The sequence below is a fragment of the Medicago truncatula genome, chromosome 3 (genome assembly GCF_003473485.1).
Source record: "Medicago truncatula cultivar Jemalong A17 chromosome 3, MtrunA17r5.0-ANR, whole genome shotgun sequence".
Lineage (NCBI taxonomy): Eukaryota > Viridiplantae > Streptophyta > Magnoliopsida > Fabales > Fabaceae > Medicago > Medicago truncatula.
Genome location: NC_053044.1, coordinates 32,284,750 through 32,298,977, shown reverse-complemented (window position 1 = coordinate 32,298,977; position 14,228 = coordinate 32,284,750). Strand labels below are relative to the sequence as shown.

The 14,228-nt window shown below is 34.2% G+C and overlaps 3 protein-coding genes across 3 annotated transcripts; 2 read left to right on the top strand and 1 right to left on the bottom strand.

Annotated features, from left to right (window-relative positions):
• The first annotated feature begins 1,258 nt into the window (after nucleotides 1-1,258).
• On the top strand, nucleotides 1,259-1,974 carry LOC11409702 (protein LEAD-SENSITIVE 1). The gene has a single exon (XM_003600543.2). The coding sequence runs from the start codon at nucleotides 1,274-1,276 to the stop codon at nucleotides 1,913-1,915; it is 642 nt and encodes a 213-aa protein (XP_003600591.2). The 5' UTR covers nucleotides 1,259-1,273; the 3' UTR covers nucleotides 1,916-1,974.
• Nucleotides 1,975-8,017: 6,043 nt separating this feature from the next.
• Nucleotides 8,018-11,346, top strand: LOC11417938 (protein LEAD-SENSITIVE 1). Its single transcript, XM_039832054.1, has 4 exons — nucleotides 8,018-8,093; nucleotides 8,258-8,350; nucleotides 8,462-8,764; nucleotides 11,105-11,346. The coding sequence occupies exons 1-4, from the start codon at nucleotides 8,018-8,020 to the stop codon at nucleotides 11,344-11,346; spliced, it is 714 nt and encodes a 237-aa protein (XP_039687988.1).
• A 767-nt stretch (nucleotides 11,347-12,113) lies between these two features.
• On the bottom strand, nucleotides 12,114-13,564 carry LOC11406721 (uncharacterized). Its single transcript, XM_003600538.4, has 2 exons — nucleotides 13,370-13,564; nucleotides 12,114-12,546 (listed from the first exon to the last, which is right to left on the bottom strand). The coding sequence occupies exons 1-2, from the start codon at nucleotides 13,511-13,513 to the stop codon at nucleotides 12,475-12,477; spliced, it is 216 nt and encodes a 71-aa protein (XP_003600586.1). The 5' UTR covers nucleotides 13,514-13,564; the 3' UTR covers nucleotides 12,114-12,474.
• Between the last annotated feature and the right edge of the window lie 664 nt (nucleotides 13,565-14,228).

The following is a 14,228-nucleotide window of genomic DNA, read 5'->3' as shown; positions in this document are numbered from 1 at the left end:
CAAATTGCAACAAATGAAAAATATTATAAATGGAGAGGATCTTTACCCGTCCGACACCGTGACCAAAGCTCAAGTCTCAATTCCTCTACTCATGTGTGTGAATTTTCAATAACAATTGTCAATTCGTTATTTTAGCAAAAAGAAACGCAAATTTCAAAAATTTCAAAAACATTGTTGCAAATAATTTGTTTTTAACTTTTTAATTGGAAACAACCGTAACAACCGAACCAATCAAAACCACATTGGTTTGATTTGATTTAATTTTTATTTTAAAAGTCAATCAAATTAAATCAAACCGTATGTTTTTTTATTGGTAAAGATCATCTCCATTTATAAAAATAAATGGAAGATGCAATTTGGAGAGAGATAGAGACATAAGGTAGTTGGTCTTACCATTAAGTGGATTCCACCATCGTTTCAAAATGAGTGTCGTTTGAAAGGGAAGAAGTACTTTTTTTGTGTGTTTTATCTCTCCAAATCGTAGAAATGTAGATGATAAATGGAGATGATTTTAACTCTTTTTTTATCGTTTGAATTTTAACCTTAAAATCGAACTAAACTGCACCATAAATACCGTAACTAGAATAGTAGTACTCCCTCCGTTTCAAAATATAAGCAAATTTTACTTTTTAAGTTCATGCAATTAATGATGTAATTGCATGAACCTAAAAAGTAAAATTTGCTTATATTTTGAAACGGAGGGAATACCAAACAAGGAAGAGTGGCGAGTATAATATCCGACTGATGCTAGCAGCTAGCCAGGGGAATAGCAGAAAAACATGGTTGCACTATAATAGTCTTCGGGAACATACCTCGTTTCTTTGCCTTTATTGCTGTTAATATTGCTATTCGATGCACACCTTGAATGGCTAAAAGCTATTAATGAATGTATATCGGTAAATGTCATATTTTGTGCCTCAAAAATAATAGTGGAAGGTCTAGAGGCAAAGAAATCACTATATATGTTCATTTTCTTTCATTTCTTCTTCTATTTCATTCTTCAGCTTAAGATGGAGGTGCTTTCCAATAAGATTGATAGGAAACAACTGAAAACCGGAGATCACATCTACTCTTGGAGGCAGGCTTACGTCTATGCACATCATGGTCATATCTTTTCTCTTATATTCATCTGCCCATTTATATTTTCATATTTATGACCATTTTATTATGTATCAAACTTATCCTATGCATAAGCATCATACTGAAGTTAATGTCATATATGTTCTGCCAACTGCATTTCTGTAATATAACAGGAATATATATTGGAGATGAAATGGTGATCCATTTCACAATTGGATCAGGACAACAAGCAACTGGAATACCAGCTATTTTGGACCGTTTCTTTACAAGTTCAGCTCCCTCTTTTGATACCAAACTTCCATGCCAAAGATGCCGTGAAGCTGCAGAAACAAGGAATCATGGTGTGTTCTCATCCTGCTTAGATTGCTTTCTTTCAGGGGGTCAACTCTACCTTTTTCAGTATGGTGTATCCAAACTACAGTTTTTAGCCCAAGCTAGAGGAGGTACATGCACCCTAGCTTCTTCGGATCCAACTGAAGAGGTCCTTCCTCGCGCTTTATATCTTCTTGAAAAAGGATTTGGTTGCTACCATATCTCCAAGAATAACTGTGAAGATTTTGCAGTTTATTGCAAAACAGGTCTTTTTGCAACCACAAAAGGCTGCAGTGGACAAGCAGCATCTTATTTGGCTGCTACCAGTACTGTAGCCTCTTCATCATTCCGGTTTGTGAACTCCAGTCTTTTTGGTAAGGCTTTGGTTGGCTGTGGAACTTACTGCATTAAAAGATTGGTTTCTGATATTGGATTTCGCTACGAAGTTATTAAAGATGTAACTAAAGTTCCAGTAGAAAGAATACCTGAGTTGACCATGGAAGCTAGTAGACTGGAGTTCTAAAAATGCCTTTGTTAAATTTTTATGCTAAGCAAATGATTTTGCATTTGTTATAATATGCGGTTGTGCCAATGCTCGTCAGCTTGAATCTACAAATAGTCATGAACTCTTGTTTCAGCCTTATAGTCACTTGCATAATGCATATCAAAACTTTGACTTAGTTCGCTTATTAGTTTTAGTTTTTGGACTGGTTTCAAAAGCCATTTCAGTAAAATTAATAAAAACTTGTTTTGGTGAGAATTGTTTATGGATGATCACATTTTTTTCTGTTTGATTTCAACTGTCAGTGATGCAAGCACATCATGAGTTAGTATTTATGTACTATTGCTTGAATATTGTTTCTTTAGTCCCATGCTTTTAATGTTGTCGTTGTTCAATATTAAAATTGAGTTGTACAAAATATCGATTGGTTTACATTTTCTAAAATGTCATTAAGGATTACCGTAATCTTTCATATTACAGATATTTTAAAGTCTAGGTATGTCTTTCTCAGTTGCATGAATGCAGCTTATGTTTATCAGTTTCATGATTGAGAGGCTTTCTAACAGTTACATCTTTGAAACCGGTTTATGAAAAATACAAGCATGAAGATCTTTTGCCAACAAAGTTGGTTTGCTTCCTCAACTTTTTTTTTGCCGAAAAGTTGCTTCTTCAACTTGATAAGGAGAGTGTGTCTGTGAGATAATGAAAATAACTAACAAAAAAGAATGTCAATATGCTGACCCTAATCTTCTTTAGATGAGAAGGCTAATCAACTAAGAAATAATACGCAGATAACTAATGCTGCTATAATCATTCTGAATTAAAATGCTTAAATAATGAAAACTAGAACTTAAAGTCTCAATGACGAAGCCAACAATCATTTCACGATAGATATGATGGATAGAGAAAGGCCAAGCTGAAGAGTTGAGTAAGGCATGGATCTTGTCAAGGAGAGATTTAAAAAGTAAGGAGGAAGTCATTCTGGGTCGAACCATCTGAGGGACCACCGCTGAATCAGTTCTAAAAATTACTGTACGAGGATTAAGCTCACGGCCACACTTACTACCAATAAGGAGAGCACGAAGCACGGAATAGAGAGCCATACATGCTCCTAGGTTGCAGAAAAATCCTTGAATGAAACTTCCATTAGAACAGATGATCCATCCATATTGACCTTAACAACATTTGGGGGTCGAGGAGACCAACCAATCCGCCTCCATTGTTTTCGATCAAATGTGAAATTAGGGGGATGCATACTTTCCTTATCAATCCATTGCACTTGATTAACTTTCAACCAAAGATCATCTTCTATACGAGTCTATCAGAGACGATAAGTTTATTGCCATCTCTCCAAATAGCATTCACAACAACTGTGAAAGTAGTAGTAAATCATTTTGAACTTCCCTCTCACCAATATCCTTAGTAGTATGTGGTCATTTTTCTCTTAAACCTTTCTTCATTAGTAAGTACTTTACTATAAATCCACTTCCAAAGGAGAGTTCCAAGTCTGATAGGACCTTGCCAACTCCAAATTGTTTTGAATAAAGGATTAGGAGTAGGATCAGGGGACTCATTGCACATCAAAGTATATGCCGATTTTATAGAAAATTTGCCATAAGATGATAACTTCCAGATTGGTATGTTATTCGAATTGAAGCTAGAAGGAGGCGTTGTATATTTTCTATGCAAAGACTATTATTTTTTTCCACTCTAATACCTTCCATGCACCCTTTTTTTTACAAGAATGTCCATGGAGTTTCGAATTCTATAATCCAAACATAATTCAAATGTGTTTGGATTATAGAATTCAAAACATGCTTATATATAAGCTGCAATTGAATTTATCTTTTGAAAATAACAAACAAAAAAAACAAAGTTAAAAATGATAAAACATGTCAAATAAAATAAAATATAAAAATACTACCAAAAAATTCTAAAAATAAGATAAAAAGTAATGCAAATTTTTTCAGATTTGTCTAAGAATACGAAAAAAAACTAAAAAAAAATGAAAAATGAGTCTAAACGATGAAATTTTAGATTTTAAAGGATGGAGTCCCGTAAGAAGTTTTTTTTAGGGGAATCTTGATCCTTAATTTTTTTTCCTGATTTTTTAGAAATGTTTTGGAGCAATCTAATCAAGTAGTCTAAAAACCAGACTTTCGACTAAGACACAACGTGAATAACTAACAATGACCTAGAAGGCTAAAACACAAGAATGAGGTTAGAAAGATTAATGTGGTCCTTAAACATGATATACATGTTACAAAGTACAAACATGTTCAATATTTGATTTAATACGATTCTGATTATATAATTCAAACTGTTTTTTCCCTAGATTCTTGGCACAAGTGGAGTGTTTACAGGGTGTTCAGATTTTATAATCCCAAGAAAAAAACAAGGAAGACACCATCTTTATTTGGGATGTTTGGATTCTAAAATCTCAATGGATGAAAAACTAATTTTTCCACCCAAAACATGGAAAAACTCATTTCGGATAATAGAATATGAAAATCACATGGACATTTTCGTAAAAAAAAATAAAGCACGAGAAATGGATAGGGTGAAAAAAAATTATAGTTATTCTACTAATTTTCTATCGGACTAATGCTAGCAACTAGAGAGGGCAACAACACAAAAATAGTTATGAGTCATGCTAACTTGTGCCCTAAAGACACTTGTTACGGAACCCAAAAAAACAACTTTGCATTGAAATACATAACATTTTAATTTTTAAATAGTTTAATACACAACTTTTAATACGTATATTTTTATAATGAGTTCCTTAAGATGTGTCCGCACGAGTTAACTTTTGCCAACGGTTATATAGTTGGATTATTATTAGTCTTCTCTCGAACATATACTACCTCGTTCCTTTGCCTTCAATGTTGTTAATACTAGCAAGTGCTATTCGATGCACCTTGAATAACTAAAGGTTATTAACGATTCTAACGAATGCATAAACTTACCTAGGGAAATGTCATATTGTTTGCCTCAAAAATATAATAGGGGAAGGTCTAGAGGCAAAGAAATTGTATTTATGTTCCTTTTCTTTCCATTCTTCCATTTCATTCTTGGCCTTGGCAAATCACACACACAGTGACATTAAACATTAAGATGAGAATATCTTACTTACTTAAAATCAAAGGTAGTTTGATAGGAGTTAATCCCTAACCCTAATTGCATCAAGGGCCCACATTATGCTTAATCTCTTTTGCCTAATACATGTTTTGGCGCCTTGCAATTTTGCTCAAATCACCCAACTGCCTGTATTAAATGACCTGGTGTTGGCCCCCACAAAGTATTTGCAAGCAAATGGTTCATTAATTATTCTGCCAGCCATGTAATGCTTAGGAACAAATGCAACCGTTTTTTTTTTGTTTAACCAATGCAAACTATCTGCATGCCCTAGGTATCATTCAATGCCATCTAAGTGAAGATGCCTTCAAACACTCCAAAGCTCCTCAGATAAACGAGCCAGCTAATTTTGCATTGAAGCAATCCAGATTTGTGCTGCTCAAGATGATAAGTTGGTTTGCTGGTAGAGCTTACAACTCATACACTCATTAATGCGCAGACTTTCAACTGCATTTTTTGTGCTCAATGTAAGTTTGTCTTGCAATTCCCTTGACATCTGATTAATTACACACCATTGAGACACACAACTTATAGACAACATTTATTTCTTTGTCTCAAGGCCAAATCGAATTGCTCAAGTCCTATGATCTATTCCTATAAATATGAGTTACTCTGAGTTTTGTTTGTGCCATTCTCTCAAAATATACTTTAAGTTCATATCAGAGTGCATCCGAAACTATCACGTTAGAAAGCCAATCTTGCATACTCACTCATGGCAAACAAAGGTTAGTTTTCATGTTTTCATGTATGGTTTTGTTTATAACATGACATATCTTCGTAAATACTGATGATGTTGTTGGTTTGTAGGAAAAGCTCCAAAGTTAAGGAAATTTGATGAGATTGTTGGTGGAAAAATTGAGTTCCAGATCCAAGGTAAAGTGCTTAACCTGTGGACTACTCCTGACCGTTTCAATGCAACTGATGTTGGCATGATTCATATGATACTGGTGGATGCTGAGGTAATAGAGTCAGTCTGTAATTGATATAATCATATAAGGGATTTAGATACGCGCATTGCACTTTACAGACTGCTTCGTGTTTTATTTTCATTATACAGTGATTTAATTCAATATGTTTTGCTTTTGTTTTGTTGTAAGGCATGAAAGTTCATGCAAGTGTGAGAAAAAATTTGTTACCTATGTTTAAGGATCACTTTGAAGAAAGGTAGTCTACACTTTGCTCTAATTGTTTTGCAAATGACCCATGTTTGTTTAAAACTTATAATTTACATCGAATAACTGTACTGCCGTGTGATTGTGCTCCTGCAGAATGAATGAGGCGAACATGGAATTTACTCAAGTAGTTGGTTAGATGACTGGACCTATTGTTGTTCCGTTGGCTGATGATTTGCTCGCTACTCCGAGAACGACTATCGAAGATTTGATTGAATCAACTGAGGTGTTTATTACTTTTTCATATACGGCTTCATTTAATTATGTAAGATCCCTCCTGTATCATACACACTATATATAATTGTAAATGCCTGATTTATATGTAGAAATGCGTGGGAGCTGTTTTGGCACGGACATGTGAGCTTGAGGTCGATGCTAGGTGGTTCTATATATCGTGCATGCACTAAATGTGCATCAAGGATTACCGTTATCAATGGACAGATTTGTTGTGATAAGTGTAGCAAGAGTATGGGAAAGAAAGGTTCTGAGGATGTGGAGTCATTAGATGACATTGTTCTTACTGCATACGACACATCTACAACTAAGGAGCTGAGGATTGTGTCTGTCAAGGTTGAAGATTCTGATTGATTGTCATGCAACTTCACAATGTCTGTGTTTCTTTTAAATGTGTTATGTGGTTTTCTGTTTGTTCCCAGTTAGACTCATCTATGGTCTTTTTGTTCTGTTTTGTTGTTTCTTAATTTAACATGCATAATATTGCATGTAATTTTGGATGTATAATGACTCTTTTGAATTGTCTAATGGATTTGGTTCTACTATGTATTCTCAATTAATATTTGAAAGCAAGCTGTTACGTTTTATATAAATTCATCATTGCAACTTCCATCGTTTGTGGTTTACAAAGGTTGATCTGCATAATGGTGTTTTGTATCCTCAATGGCCTCTGTGACATGTTTACTGCAACCATAGTTACAATCTTATTTGAAGACAGATAATTAATTATTCTATATAGACAGATAATTAAAAAGGTTCCTTGATTTAGAATAAAAAGACCGTAATTACGGTTGCCGTGATTTAGAATTTGAACTATTTATAATGAAGCCGGCGCATAGCAAATTTAAAATAGCTCACAAATGAACTACTTTTAGAGATTATAATAATTAACCCTCACAATATGAATGTGTATTTATGTGATTTTGTTATGGCTGCCGTAATTTCAATTTTGAATACAGAAAATATATTTTGTTTATTACTCAGGAAACATCTGTAATTACTGTTACCGTAATTTATAATCTATGTACTCCATGTTTATAACAGAGTCTATATATTCTGTTAAGTTATTACTTGTTAGCTTTTGCAAAGGCAGCAGAAGCAATAAGCTCAAGACAGAAAATTAAGGCTAAAAAATGGTGGAAAAGAAAGAAGAAAAAACCAAAAAGTTAGAGAAGACAACAATGTTTTGTGAACAAAGTACTAAAAGCTAAGATACTTTGATACATTAAACTTAAGCATACACTACAAATATATAGAATCAAGCCATAAGCTTGCTTGTAAGACTAAACATAAAATCTGCACTAAATCTACTCTAAACACTAGTCATCATTACCTAAGAACCATAGACATCATTACCTAGGACTCTTACTTACCAAATAAGCAACAATCTAACTATAACACTTAAACTTAAACAAGCAACACATTAATTATGAGAGAAAATAACAACACAATTAATTTTTAAATCAGAAAAATATCAATCTCCAACATTACTCAGGAAATATATTCTGTTATGGTTGCATATTGAACGAGAGTCTATAACAGACCCGCGCGATAGCGCGGGTTTAAAGTCTAGTTTTTCAATATGATTGATCGAAAACAATTGAAAGCTGGAGATCACATCTACTCTTGGAGGCAGGCTTACATCTATGCTCATCATGGTCATCTCTTCTCTCTTTTATTCATCTCTGAATTTATGTTTATATTCAATTAATGTATTCACATTCTTATGCCCCAAACTTATCCTATGCTTTCAGTTATTCAGATGATTATGAGGTTAGTGTCATATTTATGCTCTGGTAACTACATTTTTGTATGATAACAGGAATATATGTTGGAGATGGAATGGTAATCCACTTCACAGATGGAGCAATCCAACAAACTGAAACACCAACTATCTCCAACCGTTTCTGTTCAAGTTCAGTTCCCTCTTGCAGAAGTTCAGTTCCCTCTTGTAGAAGTTCAGTTCCCTCTTCTAGAAGTTCAGTTCCCTCTTGCAGAAGTTCAGTTCCCTCTTGTAGAAGTTCAGTTCCCTCTCTGGATACCGACATTCCATGCCCAAGATGCGGTGATTGCTGCCAAACAAAGATGCATGGTGTCATCTTATCCTGCTTAGATTGTTTTCTTTCTGAAGGTGGACTACACCGCTATCTGTATGGTGTCTCTACACTACATTTTATAGTCCAAGCTCGAGGAGGTACTTGCACGCGTGCTTCTTCAGATCCAACCAAAGAGGTCCTATTCCGTGCTTTGTATCTTCTTGAAAATGGATTTGGTGACTACCATTTCTATAAGAATAATTGTGAAGATTTTGCAATTTATTGCAAAACAGGCTTTCTTAGTAGTGAAGGTGGAAGTGGACAAGCAGCATCCTACTGGGCTGGTGCTATATCCATTGCTTCTACAGCACTAGGATATTTTGTTCCGATATATAAGCCATTGATTGGTTGTGCAACATACAGCTGTGATAGATTGGTTTCTGATATTGGATATCGTAGCAGTAGGGAAATTAATCAAATTGTGCCATGTGCGAAATTTGTGTCATGCAAGAAAAGCTTGTTTTGGTGAAAAAAAGTGGACAAGCACAATATTTTTCTCTTTGGGTTCTAATTAGTCATGCAAGTACAAGTTTTTTTTAATCAACTGTTGGTCATTTGCCAGTATGGACTTGTTTGTGATTTCTCATGTCATATTGTCATTAAGGATAATTAAGGATAACAGTAAACTTCCATCTGACAAAAAGATTAAAGTGAGGTCTATCTTTGTAAGGTGACTTAGGTTTTTCTGTCGTTCCATTTCATGATTGAGAGTCTTTCAATCAAAGTTTCAATGATGCTCATGCTTCTGATATCATATTAACAAACAAGTTGTTATAAGAATAAATCAATACTTTTCAAACCAGGTTGCTATTTGTACAATATAAGCATCAACAGCTTTAGTTAAACAAGTAGAGTTGCTTCATCAACTTGTGATGCAGAAAATGTGTGTTTGTATGGCAATGAAAATGATTGACAAAAAAGAATGTCAAATATTAATGCTTTTAGATATTCCTTTATCTTTTTTCATCATCTCCAATTAAATTTGTCATCATCTCCAAATAAAGATAAAATATTTATGCCTTATGGAATATTAGTGAACTGTAAACAACGTATGAGATTTGAGCGTGAATAGGTTCCTTTCAGCCCTTCTATTGAGTTAAAATGTGGATAACTAATGCCCCTATAATCATTGAGTTAAAATGCTTGAATAAGGAAAACTAGAACTTAAGTCTCAACCACCAAGCCAACTTCCATGCCACAATCACCAGGAAGATCTGCGCAAGCATTCGCTTCACGTTAGATATGATGGATAGAGAAATCCCAAGCTGAAGAGTTGAGTAAGGCATGAAACTCGTCAAGGAGAAATTTAAAAAGTAAGGAGGATGTCGTTTTGGACTGAACCATCCAAGAGCAACCATCGCTGAATCAGACAAAAATAACGGCAGGAAGATTAAGCTCTCCAGCACACTTACTACCATAAGAGAGCACGAAGCTCGGCATTGAAAGCAGTACAAGCTCCCAGGTTGCAGAAATATCCTTGAATGAAACTTCGATTAGAACAGATGATCCCTCCATATTGACCTTAACAACATGTAGGGGTGGAGGAGACCAACCAATCCGCCTCCATTGTCTCTGATCAAATCTGAAATTAGGGGAATGCGTAATTTCCTTATCAATCCATTGCACTTGATTAATTTTCACCCGAAGATCATCTTCTATATGAGTCTCTCAGAGAAGATAAGTTTATTGCTATCTCTCCAAATAGCATTCACAACAACTGCGAAAGTAGTAGTAAACCAATTTGAACTTCCCTCACCAATATCCTTAGTAGTATGTGGTCATTTTCCTCTTAAACCTTTCTTCATTAGTAAGTAATCTACCATAAATTCACTTCCAAAGGAAAGTTCCAACTTCCAAGTCTGATAGGACCTTGCCAATTCTAAATTGTTCTGAATAAAAGATTCGGAGTAGGACCAGGAGACTCAATGCGCATCAAAGCATACGTCAGATTTTATAGAAAATTAGCCATAAGATGATAACTTCCAGATTGGTATGTTATTCGAATTGCAGCTAGAAGGAGGCACTATACCAGCAATTTTTTTGACATATCTCACTATGTGACAATTTTGACAAAAACTGTGGGTATTTGTTTTTTCTTGGTAGAAGGAGAAAAAAAAAAGAAGATTTGTTTAGCACTTCCTATTTAGCACGAGACTTTATTTTTTTTCCCTCAGTTTATGAATAATATTTGTTCTTGATTTGTCAGTTTGGGTTAGTTGTTCAACCTAGTTTAAATGATTGGTATTGTCTGGCGCTACTTGTTATTTTCCCACTAAAAAGTCGAGAGTCACCCGTTTATGCAAATTTGAAGTTTTTTTTTTTTTTGTTACACAAATTTTTGAAGGATTTGATGAGAAAATTGAAATATTACAAGTATATTTTAAAATTAAAAAAAAAAATTTGTACCAATTTTTTTAAATTAAGTTGATACAATTAATACAAACAAAAATCAATTCAAAGGACCTTTCGCCATTAATGCCCTTTTAATTGTCATTATTTTGCTAGGGAGTTATAGAAAATATTGAAGAGTCCCCATGTTTTAGAAAATATTGTCATAATTTACTGCAAAACAGGCCTCCTTGCAGCTGCAAACAGCAGTGCAGGCGGAAGTGGACAAGCAGCAACTTACGCAGCCGCTGCTAATTCTATAGCTTCTTTATCACTTCGATTTGTGGCTTCCAGTTATTGTGGTCTGACATTGGTTGGTTGTGGAATGTACTGCTATAGAAGATTGATTTCTGATATTGGATTTCACAATGGAGTAACTAATGTTCCTGTAGAAAAAATATCTGAGATGGCCAAGGCGGAAAACTAGTGTGGTTGAACAAAAACTCTTTTGAAGAATGTCTGTTTTCAATGGTATTTTAGAGATGCCTTTGTTAAGTTTCATTTGCTAAGTTTGGATTGTGTTGTTATCAAACCTGTTGGTTTCTTTGTAAGCTTTTTGAGGTTTCAAAAGCCATTTTAGTAGAAGAAATAAAAGCCTGTTTTGATGAAGAAAAAAGATATGGACAAGCATAGTAAGAGTTATTTATTCATTGATCCCAGAATATTGTTTCTTTAATCTATGCTTATAGTTTTAGTGTTGTCTCTGTTCAATATTGATGTTGAGTTCTACAAAATATGGACTTGTTTGCATTTCCAATATGTCACTAAGGTTAACAGTATTCGTACATCCATCTCACAAATAGATCCAACATTCAAGTGCAGGTCTGTCTTTCTCATGAACGCAACTCAAGTTCCTTTGGTTCGTGACTGTGAGAGGCTTACAATCAAAGTATGGCGAATGGAAAATTATTTTTTGTTTGAAGTCCCCGTAAGCATCAATGATGTTGTTTCATATCATCTAAACCAAACAAGTTGTAAGAATAAATGAATACCTTTGAAACCCCAGGTTGATGTTAAAATACAAACATCAGCTTGATACAGATAATGTGTGTTCGAGAGAAAATGAAATAACAGACAACAAAGATTGTCAAATATTAAAGTGTTTTTTGCTTCATACTTTCTTAAACTTAATATCTAATTAAGATTGTCAGCATCTCAAAACACATACATTCTCAACATTTGATAAGGATCATGTCCAAAAAGATAAGGATCATGGAATATTAGTAAACTGTAATCCACATTTGAGAACTGAGCATGAATAGGGTCTGAGCATTTCTATTCCTAAGCTAAACGGAAACAAGATATAGAATGAGACAAATCCATCCAATTTGAAAAAGAAACAAACAACAGAAAATCCATTGTCGACATTCTTTACTTGATTTTGCTATACCTAACTAGAATGTAACATTAGCATCATACAAATATGTGGCAGTTTCACCTGTTTTTCCTACCTTATATAAAGATACAAATACAGAAGGAAATATGTGAAATCATCACACGCGTGTGCTTAGAATACTCCACGGATGACATCCAACCTGTCCAAGCATCAATTCCTTTAAAATGGCCAAAGTTCTGGTCCACCACCAGGTTTCTTCACAAATACTTGATTGTATTCAGGTCTCGATGTCTGCAGTTTATGCAAAACGGTCATTGAAACTTATTGCTAAAAGCAAAATTACAAGACAAACAGGGGAGGGAGTAGAGGAAGTTATGACACAGAAGATGACATGTTGCCAAAAACTTCCACTTATCAAAACCAACCATATATGAATGAATTATGAAGCACGGACACTTCTCAGATTAGGTCTTCTGGTGTCTGACACACATGACATATGGATGTCTGACACCGCCTATGATTACACTGAATTATGTCATTTTATCATGTTATTATTGGTGTCGTGTCTAATGCCTGTGTCGGCGTCCGCGCTTCATAGAACATGGTACACCGAAAGCCAACATGCTGATTGTAATTTAACATGATTACGAGTTTGTTTGAATTGACTTATTTGAGTTTATCTACCCATACAAAAACTTGTGAATCTGTTCAAAAGAACTGATGAGGTGTTTATATACTCTTCTAGATAACTTACAAAAACAACTTATAGCTTATATGAAAATAGTTTGACTTTATTTCATCTGATGTTATAAAAACAGCTTATACAAAAGCAATTATATGATAAGCGCTTTAATTAAGCTGCTTATCCAAACTATATACCAATTCCAATTGGAATCAGAATCTCTACCTTTTTGATATAATTATCAAATCAATCATCAAACCAGTTTTCAATTTAGTAACTAATCAAGTACGAAAAATGCAAAATTTTAGCCTAATTTCTCAAACATTAAAAGAGAAACAATATGCCCACATGAAAAAGAACGAAAATTTCAACAAATAATGCAAATGGGTGCTAAAAAATCATAAAATAAAACACGGAGAGGAAGAAGCTTACGATGTCTTTGAAGAGAATATAAGCGATGAAGAAGAAAAGAAAGAAGAGGATCTCAAACTCGGCATTTCTCACGAAGGCGAAAATGGAATCAACAATCCGAGTCAATAACGACTCGTTCTGAGTCTCGACTCGCCGCCTAGCCATCGATGTTCTCTCTCACCTCCAAATTCTAACAATCTAGTCTAGTCTTAAACAAATCACCAAAAAATGACATGACATGACATGATGACATAAGATTGACCCGACCCTCTTTCGAATGGATCATTTTTTAACAAGTCCGGGATTTTGGACCCGACCCGGTCCAAACCCTTTAACACTTTGTTTTTGTGTTTGGATTCTAAAATTCGAACACATCTTATATGCACTATTCAAATGTATATTCTTCTCGTCACTTGAGTATTTTCCGTTAAAAAATTCAACCCTTTCAAATATGAAATCTACTATAATCAGGGTCGTCCTCGACAATTTGAGGCTTCGTTATAATCTTGAAAATTTTCATTTATAAAGAATTGAAAAAGATCAAACATCACTTATAATGGTAGATAATTAAGTAGTAGTTAAATATATATATATCAACAGTGATTTAAATATGACTTTTTACTAATAGACAAATAAATATTTACCTATGGACAACAAAATTATTTTCTTTCAAACTTTTATTTACGGAAAAATGATATTTAGTAAAGTAGGTATTAGTCTTTTTTTTTTGTTTTATTTCAAATTTTTGAGACCCCGACTAAGTTTAAGGCCCCTGCCAAGGACCTTGTTGCACTTGCACTAGTATAATCTTGATTATAATGACACTCAAATCTTGCTTGAATTCTCTAGTGCTCGAGGCAAAGGAACAACATGAAGAGCC

What these genes read in the sequence shown, in the direction of transcription:
- LOC11417938 (XM_039832054.1), top strand. Translation starts at nt 8,018, where the DNA reads ATGATTGATCGAAAACAATTGAAAGCTGGAGATCACATCTACTCTTGG. An exon ending in TTACATCTATGCTCATCATG is followed by an intron (nt 8,094 to 8,257) that starts GTCATCTCTTCT and finishes GTATGATAACAG; the next exon opens with GAATATATGTTGGAGATGGA. An exon ending in TGCAATTTATTGCAAAACAG is followed by an intron (nt 8,765 to 11,104) that starts GCTTTCTTAGTA and finishes ACTGCAAAACAG; the next exon opens with GCCTCCTTGCAGCTGCAAAC.
- LOC11406721 (XM_003600538.4), bottom strand. Translation starts at nt 13,513, where the DNA reads ATGGCTAGGCGGCGAGTCGAGACTCAGAACGAGTCGTTATTGACTCGG. An exon ending in ATATTCTCTTCAAAGACATC is followed by an intron (nt 12,547 to 13,369) that starts GTAAGCTTCTTC and finishes CATAAACTGCAG; the next exon opens with ACATCGAGACCTGAATACAA.
- LOC11409702 (XM_003600543.2), top strand. Translation starts at nt 1,274, where the DNA reads ATGGTGATCCATTTCACAATTGGATCAGGACAACAAGCAACTGGAATA.